At 35.9% G+C, this 23,153-nt stretch overlaps 2 protein-coding genes and 1 long non-coding RNA gene across 3 annotated transcripts; all 3 read left to right on the plus strand.

The window, feature by feature from the left end:
* LOC147760811 (protein transport protein Sec61 subunit gamma) lies at positions 1-2,045 on the plus strand. The gene is made up of 4 exons (XM_087016915.1): positions 1-129; positions 612-710; positions 1,139-1,241; positions 1,678-2,045. Exons 1-4 carry the CDS (start codon positions 45-47, stop codon positions 1,685-1,687), a joined length of 297 nt encoding a protein of 98 aa, XP_086873041.1. The 5' UTR covers positions 1-44; the 3' UTR covers positions 1,688-2,045.
* Positions 2,046-2,391: 346 nt separating this feature from the next.
* On the plus strand, positions 2,392-16,536 carry LOC106157954 (protein disulfide-isomerase A5). Its single transcript, XM_013533761.3, has 22 exons — positions 2,392-2,562; positions 3,253-3,382; positions 3,768-3,855; positions 4,057-4,122; positions 4,422-4,467; positions 4,765-4,857; positions 5,278-5,406; positions 5,758-5,849; positions 6,278-6,346; positions 6,659-6,795; positions 7,137-7,204; positions 7,534-7,628; positions 8,061-8,126; positions 8,460-8,673; positions 9,008-9,136; positions 9,690-9,885; positions 10,060-10,127; positions 10,565-10,646; positions 11,214-11,226; positions 11,869-11,937; positions 12,251-12,501; positions 14,034-16,536. Exons 1-22 carry the CDS (start codon positions 2,518-2,520, stop codon positions 14,318-14,320), a joined length of 2,433 nt encoding a protein of 810 aa, XP_013389215.2. The 5' UTR covers positions 2,392-2,517; the 3' UTR covers positions 14,321-16,536.
* A 420-nt stretch (positions 16,537-16,956) lies between these two features.
* Positions 16,957-20,015, plus strand: LOC147760812 (uncharacterized). Its single transcript, XR_015335403.1, has 3 exons — positions 16,957-18,483; positions 19,044-19,223; positions 19,524-20,015. It is a non-coding gene; the product is annotated as an uncharacterized LOC147760812 (long non-coding RNA).
* Positions 20,016-23,153: the final 3,138 nt, after the last annotated feature.

The raw sequence follows: 23,153 nt of genomic DNA on the forward strand, positions 1-23,153 counted from the left end.
TTTTGTTCTCTATTCAGGCCAATCACAATAAAGCGTCACGTTGAATGCGTAACTACTTCTCTTTCGGCACATCCGGCTTCGTGGCAAACGCAGTTGAAAGCAGAGAGTGCATATTCCTTGAAAAATCAGGTACGTAAATCGCAAGAAGCGTTTCTGTTTCAATACAGATTCAACAAATAAGCAATATTCAACTCCTTGAAATAGCTTTTAACTCCGTTTCAAGGTGAAACGTGCTTTTTAAAGATTTTGTTTTGACCAATGTGGCCAACATTTCAAAACACATTGGAAAGATGGAAAGATACATTGATTCTTATGAGAAAAGATGACGTGTCGTTGGTAATTCAGATTTTTGCAAAAACTTTTCAGTGCTTGCCTCAATTTTTCCCTTCTGATTTTTGTTTCAACGTGCTGGATTTAAGCCTCTCTCTCTCTCTCTCTCTCTCTCTCTCTCTCTCTCTCTCTCTCTCTCTCTCTCTCTCTCTCTCTCTCTCTCTCTCTCTCTCTCTCTCTCTCTTGGATTCAGAAGTAGTTATAAATAATACAAAAAAATTATAGTAATCATTCATTACAAATTGCAGCTTAGTACATACATAGTCTAACTTTTTATTTAGGTAAAATGGATCAGGTTACAGCTTTTATTGAGCCAGGCAAGCAGTTTGCCAAAGATTCTATCAGACTGGTTAAAAGATGTACAAAGCCAGACAGGAAAGGTAATATAGAGAGACACATTTTTAAGGCATTTTAATTTAGCAGTTTGCTGATATGATTGCTGCTTTAAGTTAGTATTGCTGACTAACTGCTAGATGTGTAAAACAAAGCTAAGGATAATCGTAGACAATTGAAAAGTAAACAGATACTAATGCAATATTTCTTTAGTTTGAAGCAGCTGTAAACAAATATAAAGTGACCTCAAGAAAGGTACTTTTTACTTAGTTGAGTTCATACAAGTTGTTCAGCAGAATGTCTGATGACGTGTTTGTTTTTATGTCCTTTGAAAGACTGAAATTTGAAACTGGTAACAGTGTTAGTCCCATTTTTGGTGCTTTGTCAATTCTAATCATAAAACAACCTTGACATTTTTAGGTGTACATAACATCTACTCTATTGGTATTTAACTGACTGGTTTTTATATTTGTAGAATTTCAGAAGATTGCCATGGCCACAGCTATAGGATTTGCCATTATGGGTTTCATTGGGTTCTTTGTCAAGCTTATACACATCCCCATCAACAACATCATTGTGTAAGTACCATTTATAAGTTACTTGAAGGCTGAGGCATAAAAAACACATTTCGCAGAGTTCTGTTTTCCTAGTTGTACAGGATGATTTAATAGTTGTGGGAAGTTCAATCTAGTTTATGTAAGAAAGAACATATCTTTGAATTACAAAAAAGTTACTTTAACAAAATATGAATTGGAAAAATATGAGGTTTAAGACAATTTGGAAATGAATTTACTTATACATAAGGAGAAATTTAATAAAACTTTTTTGACATTTAAAGATATGTCACATGTGGGAACATGCCCAAAGGTGCACTTAAAAGACACAAAAATATGTACATAAAGCTATATCCCATTTTGTATATTTTGATATTGCATTCAGAAGTTATCAGGTTGGTTTCCACTTTGTAAATGGGTAGTAGCTGATAAATTTAATTAACATTTTATCTGATTTCAGGGGCTCCTAAAAGAAGATTGAGCACAGATAAAGCATTCATAGGACTGGGATAATTACTGTTACCACCGTTTGACACAAAAGGAGAAACTTGAATGAGATACCTAATTTATGGAGGCAGTGATGACTGTAACATTACAATGAATATAGATAGAGAGTTGTGTAATTTCCCAAAGGACCTTTGATGACAAAGCCCTCATTATGTATTGTCAGATTCTTCTGGTTATCAGCTGTCTGTAGGACTGCAGATAAAAGTTACAGACATGCTTAAGGCTGAAACCAACTTCTTGTCATTCTTATTGTACAGATCATTGTACTTGTCTTTAATTTTTTAAATGTCCAATAAAAGAAAATATGTAACTAAAAAGAAATTTGTTTGTATTCTTTATGCTTTATTAAATGGGCTTTGAAATAGATAAACGATACTATTATTAATTTGGTAACTGATCAGAATCACATTTGAAAACTGAAATACAGACTGCTGAATTTGATTTTTTCTATGTTAGAAACGCAGTATTCCTGTTGCAAGGTTAATATAAAATATATGTTGTTGGAAGCCTGGCGTGAAATTCATGCACTAGCAGTAGCTTTTCTAACATAGGAGTGATGACGCACGTATTAGGAGCGTGTCATTGCTATGGATGACATATACATTATTCGACCTAAAAATTGAAAATAAAGCAGACGTTTGAAAATGTGATTCTAAACAATGTTTGTAATAGTCTAACGTGTCGGGGAGGAACCACTCTCTCACGGCGTGTAATTGTGTTAGTTGAGATGCGATGAAAATGCTGCAGGAAAAGAGGACAGCTCAACCGGAAGTACTTGCAATAACGTGGCAAAATGGAGTGGATGCACACGTTGGTTTTCTTACTTGCGCTGATTTTGGTAAGTTTTTTCATACCTTCTTTACGATCGATTTTGATCAAACTTGTTTATAATGTGAGATTATATGGGTTGATATTTTCAGATATATCTGCTTTATGTATCATGCTTTAGATATTTTGTTTGCAACGTAGAAACTTGATATTCTCCGTGTTGTAGACGCCGGTGCACAGTGAAAATAAACTCAGATGTCGTCTTATCAGTTTATCTTCAGCGATATCTGGGTTATAGAAACGTGTCAGTAGATTATAAAATACCACATCTGCTAGTAGGGCATTGATATTTTAAAGCTGGTTTGTTGTTAGTGTTTGGGAATTGTAATTGAAAGGGTAGAACTCAATAAATGGCTGCATTAGATCAGTTAAACGAACCCTCTCGATTTGCATAATATGCATCCGGTGCGTTATTAATTATACTGGTGATTACAGGTTTGATGTACAGTAGCTTATATTATATCAGGCTGGCGTTTCTATGTGCCAAAAGAAAGTTTGTACCTACCCTATGGAATTTGATGACTTAAAAATGTATTAAAGCAAAATAGCTTTTACTTATTATAAGATTTTTATATTATTGTAGTATAGATAAATGTTGAAAAAATCATGACAACATTTGCGGGCGTGCACATGGATATCACCACATGTAAATTGTAAGTGATACTGAAAGAGTGTGACTGTCATTTTTATCTCTTTTCAGTGTCAAATTCCCTCTTCACTGCTGGCTAAGAAAAAAGGGGGAGATCTTATTATAGATGTAGATGATGTGAAGGAGTTTAAAAAATTATTAAAGACCAGGACCAATGTCTTGGTTGCATTTGGAAAAACAGGTAAGTCATTGTGTTTTTAGAAAATAAGTTTTCTTTTGATTGGATTTCATTAATAAAGTATGCTTACCAGTATTTATATTATGGTGATTGCAATATGTCGTTCATTGTAAGGCAGATATGTGGTTTTCCTTTCAAATGCACATTTGCAAGTGAATAGACTTGAGTCACTATAGACAGATTATTTCTGAAATCATTAACTGTGGTTGAATTATATTTATCAAAGGAACTACATTCCTCATTGTCAGCTGTTGTCATGGTTATGGTGAACAAACAGGTCATCGCAAACTTAGTGCAAACCCTGGAATAGATACTTAGTTGTCAAAAAAACAAATTTTTTTTGATTGGTTGCTTATCTATAAAAATTATTGTGCTTTTTGCTCTCCAGAAAAAGCTTTATCTAGTAAGAAAAGTTTACTCTCTGAGGTTGCCTTGGAGATGAAAGGAAAAGCCACTGTGATCACAGTAGACTGCAGGTAACTAAGTCAACTTCCTTTGTACAATTGACTTATTATAAGTGCATTGAAAATATCTCCAAAGGGGTTGCACTCCTAAGAAAAAAGTACATTTAGTTCATTTATAACCCTGACCACTTAAATTACGCATTATCTTCTTGATATTGACTTTGGTATGTGCAAACTGCAATGAGTGTCATTTTCTGTTTTCTTTGTTTATAGTGAAGCCAAAAAATTATGTAAAAAGTTCAAAATTTCCCCATCACCAGTGGAGCTAAAACATTACAAGTGAGTATATACATGTGTGTGCATGCAAGTGCGTGTGCGTGCAGGGCCTGTAAGTGCATAAAACAATTAAGAGCACATTTCATCTCTCTGTTAGATGTATATTACTAAAGGATGATTCATTGATAGGTTGGGTAAGGCTTAAGAATGCATTATATTACTCCTTAAAGTTCACAAGTTTTTTAAAAGAATGGCTTAAATCATGTATTGTGCACACTGTATCCCAGAAAACTGAAATGAAGAAAATGCTCAGTGAATTTTGAACAGAACTGTGTTTTTAAAGTTATACCAATGTCTTTCAGAGATGGAGAATTTAATAAAGACTATGACAGGAAGGAGGTAGTAAAGGTAGGCTTTGGATCTTTTGTTTTCTTTTGCTGTCTGAGTTAATTCTATTTTTTGGGGGGGGTGGGCTTATTGTTAAGTACCATCAGAAACTGCTACTATGTAAAAATAAAGGTCAGTTTTGTGTACAGAGTACAATATGATTTTGCCTCAGTAGCCATTATTAAATACTCTACTTCATTTTCTTTATGTTTTCATATTTGGATCTATGTATTTTTCAAGGCTTTGTTTTAATGCTGCAAGAACATATTATTCAACTGAATTTTTTTAATCATATTTTATTATGATTGTTTTGTTTAGTCCATGGTGAGTTTCTTACAAGATCCCACAGGAGACCTGCCCTGGGTTGAGGACAGCTCAGCTGAAGATGTGACACATTTAGAGAACCCAGGGGTAAGTCTGATCTCTCTGTTTCTCTCATGATCACTTTTTTTAATTCAGTCTGTACCTTAACAAATGTGCTCCTGAGAGAGAGAGAGAGAGAGAGAGAGAGAGAGAGAGAGAGAGAGAGAGAGAGAGAGAGAGAGAGAGAGAGTAAAAGTGAATTGATTGAAAAATTATAGAATTGCAGGAATAGCTCATTAAAGTCAGAAGTAATAGCTGGGTACTAGTAAATGTTTTACAAGACTTAACAGTTTGATATAATTGGTAGTTTTTTAACCAAATTTTAATATTTAAGAAAACGAATTGTTATATTTTTAGTTTTTCAGTTTTTAGACATGGTTTGTGACACAAAATGTAAAAACAAAATTCAACGCTTAAACAGTTAAAAGCAGAAACCTGTTATCACTGCTTACATCATCTATTTTTCAGGCACTAAATAAACTTTTATCCAAAGAAAAGAAGCCTATACTGGTGATGTTTTATGCACCTTGGTGTGGGTTCTGTAAAAGATTAAAGCCAGACTATGCTGCTGCTGCCACAGAACTAAAGGGACATTCTGTAAGTGTGTCAGGGTCATTGAGGTTGGTTTGAAGGTCAAGGTCAAGAACAAGGTTAAGCTCATGGTCAGCTGATGGTTGTTTGACTCCTTAACTGTTTATTTTCACTCAAAGTGAAAATTTAATAAATTTTTGAAAAATTTCAATAATGTCCTTTTAATTAAAAGTACTAAGAGGAACATGAAGGGTTTCTCATATTATTTGAACATAGAGGTCATTTTTGGCTCCAGCTAAAAACGTCACTGTGAGCCTCTGTGCCTATGGTAATATTTCTTAATGGACAGACAAAATGTGTGCATTGGCAACCTTAATGTTTTCATTATATTTATTATATATTTTGGTCTCTTTTCAGGTGTTAGTTGGAATGGATGTTGATAAACCAGAAATGATGCCAGTGAGACAAGAGTACAATATCACTGGATTTCCTACCATTGTTTACTTTGAGTAAGTTAAAGAGAACATATGGCTTAGATTGTGATTTAAAATATTTACTGGACTTACAAAAATTATAACAAGGACAAGGCCAGGCCCCATCACAATGGATTCTGCTGGTCACTGGTGTATCATATTCTATAACAAGATGGTGCTGACATGAGGATGCAAAATCATCTTCATTATAAATTTTGTTAGTCCAATAAAAAATTAAAAAGGGAAATATATCTTTTATATTCATGTCTAAAAGTAATCAGAAAGTTATCACTCAAATAGATTGAGACATAAGAAAAGTACATTTCCAGTTGAATCTTTGTTTTAATGATCTGATATTGGAATCAGCCAGATAGTTTTGTATGGTCATAGTATAACGAACATTTATGGTCATCACTGGTATCTCTGAAATTGATATTTTTATGGCATTCCTCTCTCTCTATCAGGAATGGTAAGAAGAAATACAATTATGGCGGACAAAACAACAAAGAAGGAATAATTAGTTGGATGAAAAAGTAAGAACTTCCACACTAATTCAGTAACTCATGAACGGAACAAATTCTAGCTGAATCAATTACATTTTAAGAAGAATAATAAATACACATAATACCTCATTTTGTAAGCCTTTTAACAAAGAAGCTATTGTCACTGGGAAATTGAATTGCAGTGTGTGTCTATAGTTCATAAAAATGCTCTCAGACCATCAATCCAAAAATTTACAAATTCAGCTATCCAGATTTAGCAGTCTTAGTTAACACCAATTATCTAAATTTTTATAGCAGTGAATACAATGTAGAAAGTTGTATTAAAGTGGTCTAATTCTTTAGCCCAGAGCCACCAAAGGAACCAGAGAAGGAAGCTGAGTGGGCAGATGAGGAGACAGAGGTGGTGCACTTACAGGATAGTAACTTTGATGAATACATGAAGGAGCACCCCTCTGTCCTGGTCATGTTTTATGCTCCCTGTAAGTAATTGGACCCTGTCTCCCAAGGCTTTTATTGTGTACAATACATGAAGGCACCCTGATTCTGAAGGTGTTAATTCATTTAACATCAGCTGTATTGATGTGTCTTGACATATTTTCACAATTTATACACTTTAAGATCATGTATAGGGCACTAATTGAATTTTTCTGTATGCTGGTACACGGTCCTCATTGTTTGCAGCTCTACTATTTCTCAGCTGTTCATTTATGATGCCATTTTGTATGCATAATTTCACCAATGGAAATTTCTATCAGTTGATTAATTCAATTAAAAATACTTACTATGAAGAATATTGATTAAGACTAAATTGTTCTCCCAGGGTGTGGTCACTGCAAGAAGATGAAACCAGAGTATGTCCAAGCTGCAGCTCAGCTGAAGGAAGAAGGGGTGAGGAACCACTCAGTCTGCTAATATCTGACCTTGGTGTTGTAGTTTTGTAAAACATTCCTTAAATTGATCTCTGTTTGCCTGTTAGAAATATTCTGTGTTAAAGTTGTTTCATTTGTTTCTTTCTTTTGAGCTCATCTTTTTCAATTAGGTTTTATACATGGTTTCGGTTGCCTACTTCTGTGCTTTTGCAAGATTCTTGTAAACATTTTTCCACAGATATGCATTTCCTTGTTTGAAAACACTTTCTTCATGAAGTGAATAAAGAAATATATTGACTGTTTAATTAACTTTATTGTTTGTGATCCATGTTTGAATTTATGCCCTAGGTTGAGGGTATATTGGCTGCAGTTGATGCCACAAAGGAACGAAAAGCTGCAGAGACATTAAAAGTACAAGGTTTCCCAACAGTCAAATATTTCAAGTGAGTGGTAGCAGGCTGTGGACTGTTTTCTTTCTTTTTTTTTTTTCTTATCAGTTTGTTGTCAATTTGTAGTCATGTCAGGGACTTCACAGTGCCTATTTTCTATGAATATATTTGAATTATTACTGTTCTTTTACTACTTTCGTGTACAAATGCATATTGTGGAGGTCAGTTCCACAGTTGTCAGTTAAACTTATCTTATATAAAATATATATCTAGTTCTCATATATTCTGTGTTTTGGAAAAAATTGCTTCCAGTGTAACCAAGCATTAATGATGATAGTTTGATCTTAAGTAAATAGTCTTGGAAATTAGAAATGACAGCAAGTAAATTTTTAAGATATTTTTATTATTATACTGTGAGGGATCACCCCTTATCAAAGCACTGTATTCAAAATGATTTCTGCACATTTAAAACATCTTGAATTTCAGAGATGGGGAATATGCCTTTGATTTTAATGAAAGAACAGCTGACAAATTGGTGGAATTTATGAAAGAGTAAGTGATACTGAACATCACTGTACTGAACTACTAGTCGTTATTTTTATCAGTTATTTATAAGAAAACTAGAGTTAAACACTACTGACCTAGACAAAACTTGTCTTTACTGCTACATAAATGTTTTACCTTGAAAATTAAAAATGAAACAGCATCTGGTCTTAGCACAAGTTGGACTTAAAATGATGTGAGTCAGATAAGATCATTTATTTTATTTTTACTGCAGTGATATACTGGTGTAAGATGCATTTATGAATTACAAGGTAAACATTTCACATTGTTGTTATTTATTGATATCATAGTGATACAGTTCATGTGTATTTGTTCCTCCAGTCCAAAAGAGCCCCCTCCCCCGCCTCCCCCAGAGGCTGAGTGGAGCGAACAAGAGGACATTCATGTCAACTTCCTTACTGAAGAAACCTTTAAACCGTTCATGAAGAAAAAGAAGCACACGTTGGTGATGTTTTATGCGCCTTGGTGTGGCCATTGTAAAAAAGCCAAACCTCACTACACCAATGCTGCCGAGATCTACAAGGATGATCCTAAGGCAAGTTGCTTTTCCCGGGTTATACCTTGTATACAAGTAGATTTTAAATTACTTAAATAATGAACTAGATAAAGAAGGACTGAAGATGCAAAACCACATGTCTACCACATGTGCTTTCTAATAAGTATGTCATTGCTTAGAATTAAGTGTCATTTTATGCTTGCCAAGGATGTTGTTTTTGCCTTAAAGTTTGCTAGTTTGTTATTAGTCAACCTCACTTTAAATGTTTTGGACAGATTTTGATTAAATTGAAAGGATAGGTCAGAAAATGTGGACTATACTAAAGGCTAGTCTTATACTGAAACGCTGTACTAAAAAGTCTTTGTTCTTCCAGATTGCCTATGCTGCTGTAGACTGTACTAAGTACCAAAGTTTGTGCACAGCCAACGATGTCAGTGGTTACCCAACATTTAAGTATTACAACTATGGGAAAAACCCACAGCAGTATCAAGGTGGAAGAGAGGTGAGAGGGACGTTATTTGAGGGATTCAAGTTGTACACTTTGGAATCAAATACCAGTCTTTTATTTACCTTGAACACAAAGACGCCTTGGCCTAATGTTCAACTCATCATCCAATTATTTTTGTATGAAAGCATGGGTGAAAGTTTTCAGGATTATGTCCGATTTCAGGAATTTCTAACTGCCCCCTAAAGTTTTGGTACTGGTTTTAATAGTACAAAGACTTGAATGTTATAATAGAGATCTACTTGACCTAGAGACTAAATAACAATAGAGACCTTGGTCCAAAGATGGTGGATCAAAATGTAGTGTATTAATCTCATTTTTAGCCTTTGAAGGAAGAAAAGCTCTATATTATGATCTTATTTGGAGATCTTGAATAATATTTTGCATACTGATAAGTATTTATTTAAAGACTGTGGAGATTTGTCCGTAGTCCTTGTCGTTCTTTACCGTGATCCATCCAAAAAAGTATAAATAAGAATATTGAAAGTTGTACCATGTACCTTACAAGATTAATTATAACAATACAAACGGTGCTTTTTTTCTTTTGAAGGAAGCAGATTTTGTGAACTTTATGAAGGACCCTAACAACCCCGAGGGCAGCACCCCTCCCCCTCCCCCTCAACAGACCCCAGAGGAGCATTGGGCAAATGTGGCGGGTGCCGAGAACCTGAACCACCTGACCAGTGGGACTTTTGAGGCCTTTGTGAAAGAGAACCCCTCGGTGCTGGTCATGTTTTATGCACCTTGTAAGTATCGTGGAAAGACTGCAGTAGCAGGGCAGTGGGGATATGATACATATTGTGAAATCTCTTCTTGACCGTGTTGTATTTGGTGGTAAATATGGGAACTGTAGAAAGATATCACCTGTTTAGGTAACGTGTTGCGAATGTGGGAATGATATAGATTTGTTTTTCTTCCAGGGTGTGGTCACTGCAAAGCAATGAAGCCAGCATATGGTGAGGCAGCACAGAAACTCAAGGAACAGAATGTGAGTTCATTTTCCCCTGATAGAAAGTCATGAGCGAATTTGGATTTTACTGAGATACATATACTGCATTAATGTCAAGCTCTAAGTAATTTGTTTTTAGTTTAGCACCAGAGCTTGACGTAAACTATTTTTAGCACTTGCACTGTTGGGCAAGCAAGTCTGAAAATCTACATGCCCTACTCAAGGCCAGGCAAGTATGGTTGGTGGATATTTTGAGCCCTGAGGACATTCATGTTTTACAGGTTTACTTTAGAGCTTGATTTGCATTGTGAAGAAGAAAAAAATAAATAACAAGCCCTATGAAAAAGAGACACACACATAATCATATACTTCAGTGACAAGTAATCATCCACAACAGTAACTATATGTTATTTTACTGCAGCCAGTAATGCTTGAAATATTTAAGTATTTTGTTTACTCTTCCTCATATTCTTCAGATAAATGGAGTCCTGGCAGCAGTTGATGCCACACAGGAGAGAGACCTGACCAACAAGTATAAGGTCACAGGATTCCCCACATGTAAGTTGTTTAGGCTTAGAAAGAATAAGGTCACAGGATTCCCCACATGTAAGTAGTTTAGGCTTAGAAAGAATAAGGTCACAGGATTCCCCACATGTAAGTAGTTCAGGTTTAGTGAGAAAGTATAAGGTCACAGGATTCCCCCACATGTAAGTAGTTTAGGCTTAGAAAATATAAGGTCACAGGATTCCCTACATTTAAGTGTCTTAGTTAAGCCAGTAAGCATAAGGTCACAGGATTCCCTACGTGTAAGTAGAATTGAAGTAGTTTTATTTAAGGTTTTAGAACATAAGTTTTATTGTGATTGGAAATGTCAGGTATCCAAAATAAATTATTAGATAACATCTGATAAAGGATTTACAGTTACTTAAGTGTATCAGAACAATCATTATAATCATAGTTTGAAGTATTGACATTTATTTGTAAGTAAAGGGAACAGATGGGAAAGGTAGTATACCAGGTAAAATGATTTAGAAACACAGAATAGTCATCAAACATAATATTATTTGATACGTGGAGGAACAATTTGTTAAAATTAATATCTTTTCTCTTTCTTTTCCTCAACAGTGAAATACTTCAGGTGAGTAGCTTTTTAGATATATATGTAATCTAATAATTGCAATTTTTAAAAATTTTTTGTTGATAAATGACTACTCTCATAGAAATTTAATTCTTTAATTCTTGGACAATTCTGCGGACAACTGAAAATTCATTCAACAGCATTAACAATCTTTTCATTTTTATTCTTTTACTGGATTTTGAATTGTTTTCCTCAAAGTAAAGATTTTTTTTTCTGTAATTTTTAATTCTTCACTATTTGGCATTTTAAGCTTATGATTTTAAACATTTCTATGGAAAGTGATGTTCAGGCACAAGCTTTTTCCCTGGAATAATTTTTTGTGGATTTCTTTGATTTTATTCAACTTTTCTTCCTGAGACTTTATATGTTACCAGGTTTATTACCACAGTTATGAGTTAACACCACAGATTTTATAAAAATGTGACTTATGTCTGGATGTTGCTTCCACAACACAGGGACTTTTCTTGTCATTGATCTTAGTGACCGGCAGAAGTCCTTGTGAAGATGGTGGAATAGTTTTTGTAATTCTAATAAAAGAAAAAAAGGTAACAGTTACAGAGCAAACAAAATGCATTAGTTGAGATGCTATTGTGCTGTTCCTCAGTTGACTGCTGCGATGATCATTATACATATTTTTTCCAGAAACGGAGAAGTGGCTTTTGAATACAACAGAGGTAGATCAACAAGTGACCTTGTTTCATTTATGACAAAGTTAGTATTTTGTGTGCTGTGGTTTTTGTGAAAATTATTTGAAATTAAGAGCAATTACCTTGAATGATCTTTTAATGCATAAATGTAAGGCATTTTGAGAAGTTAATAAGTGCAATTTATGAAAATAGACAAAATCATTGGGGGATATATTTAAGCTATTAATAGAAATTTCTGTCATCATTGATACATTTTTCAATAGGTCAGTCAACCATTCCCATAAATAAAAATAATTCTGTTTTTAAATACTGCCTTTTCATTTAAAAATTTTAATGAATTCCTTGAATGTGACTAATTTAACTGTTTTCTCCCCTAGCCCAGAAGAAAAGAAACCCGAGCCCCCCAAACCAGAGGCACAGTGGAGCGACACTCCCTCCAACATCAGACATCTGACCCAGGCTACCTTCACGCCCTCTATATCTGACATGGAGCAGGTGCTCGTCATGTTTTACGCCCCCTGGTGTGGGCACTGCAAGAGAGCCAAGCCAGAGTTTGAGGATGCAGCAAACTCACTTCAGGGATCCACCACACAGTTCCTGGCTGCTGTGGACTGTACTGCTGCTTCAGGTTTGTACTTTGTCTTCTTGCTGTTTAATCTGAATTAATTGCCCTTGATTAATTATATCTGTCCTCCGCACATTGCTTGGTCAATTCACAATGGGACGGACTTTTTGTTTTGTGGTAGTATGCGTGGATTTGATCAGGATATTAGTGTTTTCTCTCGAGATGTCTCTGAAGAATTAGTGATGTTATACATGTGCATGATTGTAGATATAATTGTTATGTTTGTAATTTAATTAATTTTGGTGGTTCCAGTGTGTTTTTATTTCTGTAAACGTTCTTAATCTAAAAAGTTTCTAAAATTTGAAGGTTTCAATTTGTGCTGTTTCATATGTCATACCTGTATGTTCAAATGATTTACACCATAAATTTTTAATTTGATAAAAAAAAAAGATTTGCGCTTAAATGCCTATTAAAAATTTTTTTGTTCATTCAAGGTTCATTTATGATCATGTCATTATATTCTTTCTATGATGCACTGGTTATATGTAGTCTAACAAGCATTAAACATTTTTATTTATTGTACCACCAGCGTTAGCGCTGGCGGTACACATGGTTTCGGTCCCGTCCGGATCGTTCCGCCGGCTCCGTTGGCTCCGCCGGCTCCGCCGGACGGCTACCGTTACCGCTTCTCCTCCTAGACGGTAAGGGCCCCCGTACCCATCTCATGGATTTAGGTCACCTATAATCTCAACTCGTTCCACGTAAAATTTGGGCTTTGTCGGTATTGGGGTCTGGGTGTGGCACTCATTGCAATGCACCCTTGTCTAAAAATGGCAAAATTAAATGCTAATTATCTACCCTACGGAAGGAGTTATGGGAAAAATTTCTATAGACGGCTTTCCAAAAGTCATATGTGTAGATTTCAAATATACCCTTGGATTTGACCTTTGACCTCTACCTCAAGGTCAAATGGGCCAAAATTTTCAAAAAAATGAAATTTTTTACGAAAAAATTATTTTTTGCCCTGTTATTCAGACACCACACAGACTTAACCAATAATATTATTGGAAAGTGTTACCCTTCAGGTCATCTTTCATCTCCATGAATTTGGGGTCAATCGGTGCATTTTCACGGGAGTAGCGGCCATAAGATACCGAAACTGAAAACTGTCTCTAATTCGGGAACCGTTAATGCTAGAGACCCATTCTTTTTTGCATTTTGTAGAGCATGTAAAGCCCAACACTGGAGGTGGTCTCGGTTTTTTTGTATTCCATACGGTTTTCGAGTTACGCTGCATCAAAAAGTACATATTGGTGGTAAAAGCAAAATGTGCAGTACGGTAATGGATAATAAATTTTGAACTCTGGAAAAATAAAACATAAGGCTTGGCAAAGCAGACAACTTGTGTTCAAAAATGACATTATTTTATCAAATTTGAACTTCTGAAACTTCAGAGCACCTCCTATTTCAAGAATTTTGACCAAAATGACATTTTCTTTATTTTAATTAATTTTTTCTGTACGAAATTTAAGGCACATTATGGTAACTCCAAAATTATAACATCTAGTTTTTCTTCTTTTTTGTGTCATTTGTAGAACTGTGCTCTAAGGAGGGGGTCACTGGATACCCAACATTCCGCTACTATTCCAGAGGAGAGTTTGTCAAGAAGTACCAAGGGGGTAGATCCAAACAGGACTTTACTGATTTCTTAAATAGTGAGAAATCAACGGCATCAGATGCAAGCAAACAAGAACAACAAAAGCAGGAGCCTCCAAAGAAAGAAGAAAAGAAACCAGATCCACAGGAAGGTGATAAAAAACAGGAACCACCTAAAAAAGAAGCTCCAAAGCAAGAGAAAAAACCTAAGAAAGAAGAGCTATAACAAAAAGCCTGCATGAACTGTTCGTGTTTTCAGCTCAGTTTATTATAGCTAAAGTTACTGCTTTGCCTATCAAGTCAGGCAAATACAAATGCAAGATTCTATTCATAGTGAAGAAACTCTATTAGATCAGTTCTACTGGCTCAGTGGCTGAGTTAACTGCCTTACTGCACCACAAAGCATGTGGAAACAATAAATGTAACACTCTAGTCAATTATTTCATAAGTTTTATTTTTGGTAAATTGGTTCTGCAAGTATCCTTTTTTTTTTTTTTTAGGGGGGGGGGGGGGGGGGCGGCGTTGGTTGTGTAGTATGTTTTCTGCTTTGCAACCAAGAAGGTAATATTAGCGCAGCAGATGAAATTCATATTGGCATAAGAAAGGCGTTCTACATGTGCTTTCATTAAAACACTGATTGATTGCCTGGCTCTTCCTAAATCAATCTACAGTATTAAGTCAATTGCAAAGTGTATCTGATCAGGAAGAGATTTTGAATTTCAATAACAAATAATATGGCTACTCTCTTTCAATTACGTTTAATGAGCTTATAAGTACTACCATAATAGCTTGAACAGGATTAGTTTTCAGGAGACATGCAACCTGAGACATAAAGTCATTGGAGCATCGTACTTGTAGGTTAATGCTTTTCCATCAGTTCTTATCTTGCTTGGTTAGACTAATTACTACAGTATTAATAGTGAGATTAAATGTTTAGATACATACTTAAATCAGAGACGTACAGTGAAGTTATTTTCATGTAACAAGAATGTAAGAAACTGTTATAGCTAACTGATTCTTAAGCGTGTTTGCTGGTTAAAAATATTGATCGTATTCCAATTGTACATATAAAAAGGTATTTTGCTGTAACTTCATAGTTACCAATTGAACAACCAAAGAGGATGTGTGGTAGCGGAAAAAAGGTGATAACGTTGCAGTCATGTAGCACTAACGGTCTCTACAGTTGTACAGCACGTGTACGGCAAATGATTTTATAGTTGCCGTTCTCCTGTTCAAATTACCATATATGGGAAATTACCATATATATGGCGGAAGTAACACTCTAAACAATTACAGAGAAAGGGGGGCATGGGGCTATAGAAAACCGCTGAATTTGGTTGTTCATATTACATAAGATTTGAAAAATATGAACCCATGAAACTTGACATACAAGAAGGAAATCTTGCCGAGTTGTGCTAGTGAAAGTTGGCGATTATGTTGATTCAGTGCTGTAAGGTGTGAGCAGCCGAGAAGGTTACATAAATATTATCAGTGTAGAAATGAAGCAGTTTGTCTTACTCTACATTCCATTTTCGAATGTTATATTTGACTGTATTTCAGTTCATTGGCTATAATTGTACCATATTATGTTAAAAGAGCGAAAAAAAGTATTAAGCAATCAGATTGGAAACTTGCAGCAGCACTAACTCTGGGAAGAAATGGCATTATTTGCAAATAAAGGTAATAGTTTATATAATTTAGCTTATAATGAAAAGCCAGTCTTATTTAAAATAAATTGAGCCAAAGTTCTTATTTAGAAAATGCCGTGGGCATTTTACGAGCAACAGCAAAACCAACTTACTAAGTAAGCAATAGCCAGTTTCATACGTCATTTAGTTTGTACTGGGAAGTCTTATGTACTTATTACGGTTCGCCCATGACTGTTAAAGGTCCGCAAAATTTTTTGATCGCTTAAGCTGCTGTTTAGGGCTTGCAATGCGCGTCAGACGTTGTATAAACACTGGTGTCGAAATTTCTAGGAAAATGAAACATTTGGCTTTATGAAGGTCCAACTTCCATTGTGTACCTTTAAGTTGGACCGTAGCTGAGATGTGACGGGGGTCACAATCCTGTAGGACAAAATGCTGCAGTCAAGGTAGTTATGTAAAATGACAGTCAATTTATACTTTGGTTATTTACATTTGCGTATTACACAGCTGATGAGGAAGGTTGCAATAAGATCACTTTTTGCAGATTTTTACTTAAGAATAGGTCACCATTTTTATGTCTATTCCGGATCATGTTATACTATGCAATCAGATGTATAATTATACAAAATAGAATTCGATTTTAAGTTGATGCTTTATATATGGATGCTATTCCTTCTTAGGACGATGATTTACCATTTACATATTGATAGTTATTATTTACCTACGGTTTCGTGGGGTTAGACAACATACATTCTGACATCTCTGAATAATAAAAATACACATGTAGAATGAACTGTAAAGCGGGTTGCGTTCATGGTTTGTTGATCCACGGTTGCTGTTTGATTGTTACAGAGAAAAATATTCTATCACAGACCGCTGGTTTGAGTGCTTGGTTTGTAAAGATAACAGTATGAAGGACTCGGAGACAATATTTTCTTAATTTTAATTTAAGAAAATATAGTTTTGAGAGTGATAAACATTTAAATTGAATATGCCAAGGCTTAAAGGAATAATAACTCTTCGTATGAGATCTATATTACACAATAAAACATTGTAAACAACTCAATATCACCCAATATCTGAGCTTGTCATCGGACCACGTGACCTCCACAGATGGCTATACTCTAATAATCTCTTAAGAGATAATAACAAAAAATAAAAAATAAAAATACTTAGAAAAAAACCAGGGACTAACTCTGAATGTAGAAATAGATTCAATAACCATTGGTAAGTATGGCAAAACTGTTGTGTACTCCAGGAAAATGAATTTTTTTGGCCAAAACGAACAGCTATTATCCCTTTAAACGTTTTTGTATGGAAACGCAAAACACTTATAATTCAGTGTCACGCTTGGAGACTTGTGACATGCGAAACACGGTAATGATTTTTGGTAATTCAAGAAAGTGGTCTGAAAAAGTCAGTAGTTACAACGTTTGGGGTGAATGAATGAATTAATAAGGGGGGTTTTACCTCAGCCAACAAGAGATAAGTTTGATGGAGAATACCGATTATTGTTATTATGGTTTACCCTTAGCAGTGCTTGCTTAGGCCGTAATTGGACGTCCAAGATGCAGTTCTTTTCACGGATTCCTCGTCAACTAAAGCCCAAATTACATATGCCTTGTGATGTCCGTACGGCGCTCGTATTCTGTCCGTAATTCCCTCTTCGTGCGGCGTTTGTACGGAGGCAGGCAGTGACCTTGCGAAATCGTACGAAATCGCACGGTCTCCGAAGCCTGTGCGCCTTTGGCAAGCTAAAACTTTTGACGAATTTTAAAGATCTTGAGGTTGTAGCATTATCGTAGATGGCGTTGCATAGTTTTCAAGTCCGGGCGTTGTTCGGTGAACTTGGGTTGGTCGTGATTATGGTTGATCTTTTCCCCTTCCACCTTTGGCGAGTTTAAGAGGCATAAAATTTGTCAGGATTAAACTAAGAACTCTTGGAATAGGGGCATTGCGATTAAAAACGCGCGTCCGTGGCAAATATAACCTAGGCCCTTAACGTCGCCACAGTGCCGTTTTTAGTTTGCATAATTTACCTGGTCACTTGAAACGGAGGTAATGCGATCCGATGCCGAAACAAGAAGCCTTTATCTATTGAAGGCATCCTGTTTCAGTGGCGGTGGTTGTGGCGGTGAGAAATATGACAGTTTGATAACGCAAAATTTTAGGTCGGTGAGTACTGTAGATTAGTGAATAATTTGAGTTTCTAACATATGTATCTACAGCCGTTCAGTTACACGTACGCGCCTTGCTTAACGCGGGGCGGCCTTGACCTAAAAGAGCCAATAGGCCACAAAATACATGCACAATGGGGAAAGCCGTACATGTATTATGTATTTTGATCTCGTTCTTGGTCTGTGTATTGTTTGAAAAGACTGTTCGCGCCCAGATGGCGAATAGCGACTCTGGAAAGCATATCTATCTTCGGGTCCTGCATTTCCAGATCCAAAACTTGATGCAGAAACTGGAAGCCGAAGGCTGTCATAAGATGTACAGCCATATGTTTGGAAAGGTTCCTATTATAGGTCGTCGTTCTACAGCCGTATTCGACTTGAAGCTAGAAATTGGTTTGGCGCAAGATACACTGGCATTTTTGAAGAAAGAGGTTTTGGAATGCAAAAGCGTTAGTCTGGTAAAGACCACTCCCTGGATTCCAACCATTAGAACTACCACGACCACGTCCCTATTATAACGACCACTTCTACCACATCTACGACCACTTTGGTTTCGACAACAGGTTGATATTCGTACTATTTTTGGTAATTTTACAAAATGACGGTATATTCTTGTGGGGTAAATGAGTTAGGAATTTTAGAAAAAAAATTTTAGAAACAAGCCCCACATCTTCTCTTTTCAGTGCTTAGTACAGTAATATTGCCAATTTCCTTGTTTAAACCTACCATTTCACTCTAACGTTTCCTGTATGCGCCGTATTTAAGATTTATGTGTATGTTGCAATTGCAAAGCGCAGGTGGATTACAATTTCTTACCATCTACCAGGGCCACAGATTGATTTGCAATAGATATTCACAAATATGTTTCTAATTAAATAATGGTACTTTTTTGCACCGTTCGTTGGAAAAAATCCACATGATAATAATTTGCGACTCCGGTAGAGGGTAACAATTTTTTTATCAAAATGTGCGTTTTACAGCACAGAGCGAACACTCACTCCACGTTTTATATAGTTAGTTTGAAATGTGCGGTGTTGCTTCCTGACTTCAATTTATCATGTGCTCTCTCACTCTCTCTCTTTCGTCATTACTTGCTCTGCTTGCATGTTGTTTTTTATGCCAGGAATCTTTGTGTGTCCTCACAAGGACTTTGTACGTTTTGGGAACAGCTGCTACCTTCTTTTGAGGCAGTTAATGACTTGGGACGCAGCCCAATCGATGTGCAAGCAATATTGCGGCTATTTGGTTGAAATTAACACTGCAGCGGAACAGACCGTGGTTGAGGGCATACTGACGAGGAATGGCAAGTATATCTCACAATTAATGCCATACATGTATTATTTTATCACCTGATACAACGTAAGGTACATTTTAGCCGTATATTGACAGTTAAGGAAACGATCGTCTGGAGTGTACATGTTAACAGTATAAAATACGGAATGCTTATTTGAGTGACTGTCTAAAGCGCATACTGTATTTGCAATTTTTGAGTGAAAGGAATTAACGTTCCTTTTTGTCAAAAGACATAGAAACGAAGTATTTTAAAATTTCTATTTGGTGTGCTCTCTATATTAATTTCTGCTTGAATATGTCCTTTCTATAGCGTCGGACCTCAGTCTTGTATGGGCGGGAGGGAAATGGAAGATCCCTGGTAACGGCCTCGAGAAGTACTGGGCAGGTTCCAATAGCACCATAAGCGGTCCTACTTACTGGATGGAAGGAAGACCATATAAATCAGCACCTTTCATGTGTCGCAACGCCACGTGGAATAGAAACAAGGCTGTAGGAATATGGCTTGATTGTGATAACCATGAAACAAACAGCCTACTCTGCGAAATTCCTCTACGCTGAAACAATTGCACTGGGGGAATAAGACAAAGCAAAGGCCGGTGATGACCCTGATTTTGTTTTTTTTTTTTTCATTTGAGATAGAGGGCATCTCTTCTGTTATAAAAGACATTCATTATTTTGGGTTGTATTTGGGTTTTTTTGGCTCCCATTTCTTTATTCATTCTTTTTATCTATTTATTAGATTTTTGTCAGTCTTTCGACAAAGAAATTAAAGTTTCAATAAATTGCTGAATCTGGGTCTTTACTTTCAATTGTTTTATGATTACTATATGTTTACAAACCAATTGGTGTCTGGCTTTGCAATAAATGTTTATAGTATTTTGTCCTGCTCGTTCATGACTAACATATCTAGAGGGTCTAATGTTTCATTCTTAGAGTAAAGTGTGTACTAGTATATTTGGGTTTAAATAATAGGACTGCCACGTACGTTTTAAGAGCATATGCATCGATTGCTGCCAAATATTTTAAAATAGTCCATTTAAACAAGTGCCCCTAGTACATTTTCTTATCTCTATCCACTTTTTACAGTGTTTCCACCCGTGCATCTCTAGTGACAATCCTGCACCACTGCTGTTGCCACGTGCTGTTGTAATGGACCCTGTCCAGGCCGCCGTACCCTCTGCCACAGATGAATCTCTCCCCACTTTCGAATAACTCTAGAAAGGCCTTCCAGTGCCTGGAAATTGCAGAAATTCTCTTTCTGTCGCCTTTGGAACAACGTTTCTTACTTTTCTTTAATGATGAAAAATCATGTAGAGCCACACGTGGGCATGTTGAATTTCGCACGTGGTGAGGTGGGTGAAAGAAAAAAGAGAGCAACGTGATTAATAGCTTCAAACAGTTTAGATAAAAGGTAAAAAATGAAACATCGTTTTTCACGTCAGAGTATAGCATTACATAGCTAACAAATTGTGTTCTAGAACAGGGAAAGCGTGATAGATCCACTGCGCGCCATTTGCAGTTATAATGGTAAGGCGTCACCCTAACAGTTGAACTAATTCCCGCAAATTATTTTTCGTGATAGAGTTACAGTTAAGTCATAAAGAGTTGTGTTATAGAGAGAAGAAACGTGATAATTTAAACACGTGCCTTTTGTGAGGATGCCATCAAGTCGTTTAAAAGGTTCAATTAGTTTTTGCATTCGTTACATTACAAATAACAGAGAAACGTGTCTTGGAAATGAGTAAACGTGATAATTCCAACACGTGCCATTTGTAAATTTAAATAGCGTCTGTAAATTAAAGGTCTTTCAAACCACAATAATACGTGGTGTGTGGGCCATTGAATTTTGTAAAGAGAAACCAGATTTGACAACCAGGGACAGATGAGAAACAGTATTATCCCTAGAGTTGAGACAATTTTATCAAAAAATGGACTTTTTAGTTTTTAAAAATGCTGTAAACTCCGTATTAAATTGTCGTTAAAATATATGTACGGTTATAGACAATAGGTTGATTCTGCTGAGCCCTTGTGACCACCTGGTGGAATTGCAACCGGCAGGCCACATTGACCTACCGGAACTTGATTGCCTTGCTGGGTATTTTGAAAGTTTTGTACCATCTTAATGGATCTCTTTGCTATTGAGTTCAGGTACATTGACGGCTCACAGTGCACTATGAGTTAAATCAACTTTATCACCCTTCAATATTTCATTACTAATTATCATCTTGAATGTACTGGAGTTTGTCCTTCTATTTGGGAATATTGCTGATTTTCAACACACTGCAGAGAAAACGAGGCATTCAAAAAGAAGGAGCTTATATTTTATAAATAGCATTTTCACAAGTCAAACCACCGAATGTTCCTCTAAAATCTGCTTCAAACACTAGAATGCCTTGTTCTTTTGAAGGACAGAAATACAATGAATTCTGAATAAAAGGCCACATTATACTGTTTTGTTTACATCCATCATGCAAAAAAATAAATAAGGACCAAAATAATCTAAGTAATACTGAAAATACCAGTAAATTAGTCATGCAGAACAAAAGTTTTAGCAAATGACTCAAACGTGAAACATTCCTATCCACAACACGGCAGATCCCCAGGCGACAGAAGCCTGAGATATAAGAATAAGGACATTATGTTCAAAGAAAAGGAATACTGACTGTTAACCCCGGGAACGTCTTCAAGAAACCCCGTGGATAATGCGTCGCGTTCTTCAATTTTGTTATAAGCTTATACAAATTTGACAAAAATTAACAAACCCTTTTCAGCCTTTCCATCAAAAAGGTACAGTACCTTCTCTTAATGAACAAAGATATGTCATCTTATTCACTGTGATCCGTTGGCGAAACCAAAAGCCATGTGAAATAATTTACATTGCATGAGCACACTCGTCATTCGCATGCAAGATGAGTTCCAAAAAGCTAGGGGGTTGGAGCAGTTTTGAAAGCAAAGCATTGTACTAAGCATGCCGTAACTTATTAGAAGATCTTAAATTCAGAAATTGAAAAAGATGCAGTCTGCTGGTTTGTCCTCAACCGCAAGTAAAAGCAGTCTGTTTCTTTTAGTTAAAAGAGTTTCCACCTCTTCATTCCCCACGCGACGCGGTACGCGACTGTTTGTTTATTTATATCGTAGATAGACTGATCGCGTTTCGTTGGTAATCCTTAACCCAATGCTCTGCTTCCAAACCGGCTTCAACATCCTGCCCTTTTGGTAGGTTGATGTAAAAAAGGAGATAGAGATAGGTCTTTCAGTCTTTTTAAGTCGACTTTTAATGTTGACAGAGTAGATGTAACAAAAATAGATTAACACATATATATAAGTTCTTCTTTCACTGAAATACCGAGGAACATGAGTGTGTGGTGTGCCCTAATTTTCCATAAAGAAGTTCATTTATATGGGTAGAAGTAATCCTTTTCTCAATATTTTAATGGTTTAGGAGAGAGAGAGAGAGAGAGAGAGAGAGAGAGAGAGAGATTAAAAGTTATTTCAATGAGAATATTTCAAAAATTTATCACATATCAACTTTATGAGGCATGAATCTGTTGACGTCATTTTGTTTTCGATAGATCGTACATGTGATATTCTTCCGTAAAACAACATTACAGTACCAAACATTTGCCATTGTGCTAGCATCATGTTTTCAAATTAGTAACTTATATCATTTCACACAAGTTCAAATTACTAATTGAATGGCAGTGAAAGAATGAGAAAAAAGTCTCTGTCTGCACATTATCTATTGGTTTTACTTTTTACATCTTACAGTCATACATCCCAAACACGTGTCGGGTGCACCACAATCTGTAACTTGCCACGTGCAGCTATTTGTATTTAAAATGTCCTTGAAAATGCAGAGATTCAGACCTTCAAATATCCAACCTCAAATACATTTGAATGCGAAAACGTTTGGTGACACTTATGTGTCGATTCTGCCCAA

Source organism: Lingula anatina, chromosome 7, assembly GCF_051362555.1.
Source record: "Lingula anatina isolate TDL-2025a chromosome 7, LinAna3.0, whole genome shotgun sequence".
NCBI lineage: Eukaryota > Metazoa > Brachiopoda > Lingulata > Lingulida > Lingulidae > Lingula > Lingula anatina.

Bases quoted from the DNA above. Each gene is read 5' to 3' on its own strand.
- LOC106157954 (XM_013533761.3), top strand. From the start codon at position 2,518: ATGGAGTGGATGCACACGTTGGTTTTCTTACTTGCGCTGATTTTG. The intron at 5,407-5,757 runs GTAAGTGTGTCA...GTCTCTTTTCAG, and splicing joins CAGAACTAAAGGGACATTCT to GTGTTAGTTGGAATGGATGT. The intron at 9,137-9,689 runs GTGAGAGGGACG...TTTCTTTTGAAG, and splicing joins AGTATCAAGGTGGAAGAGAG to GAAGCAGATTTTGTGAACTT.
- LOC147760811 (XM_087016915.1), top strand. From the start codon at position 45: ATGCGTAACTACTTCTCTTTCGGCACATCCGGCTTCGTGGCAAACGCA. The intron at 130-611 runs GTACGTAAATCG...CTTTTTATTTAG, and splicing joins CATATTCCTTGAAAAATCAG to GTAAAATGGATCAGGTTACA. The intron at 711-1,138 runs GTAATATAGAGA...TTATATTTGTAG, and splicing joins TACAAAGCCAGACAGGAAAG to AATTTCAGAAGATTGCCATG.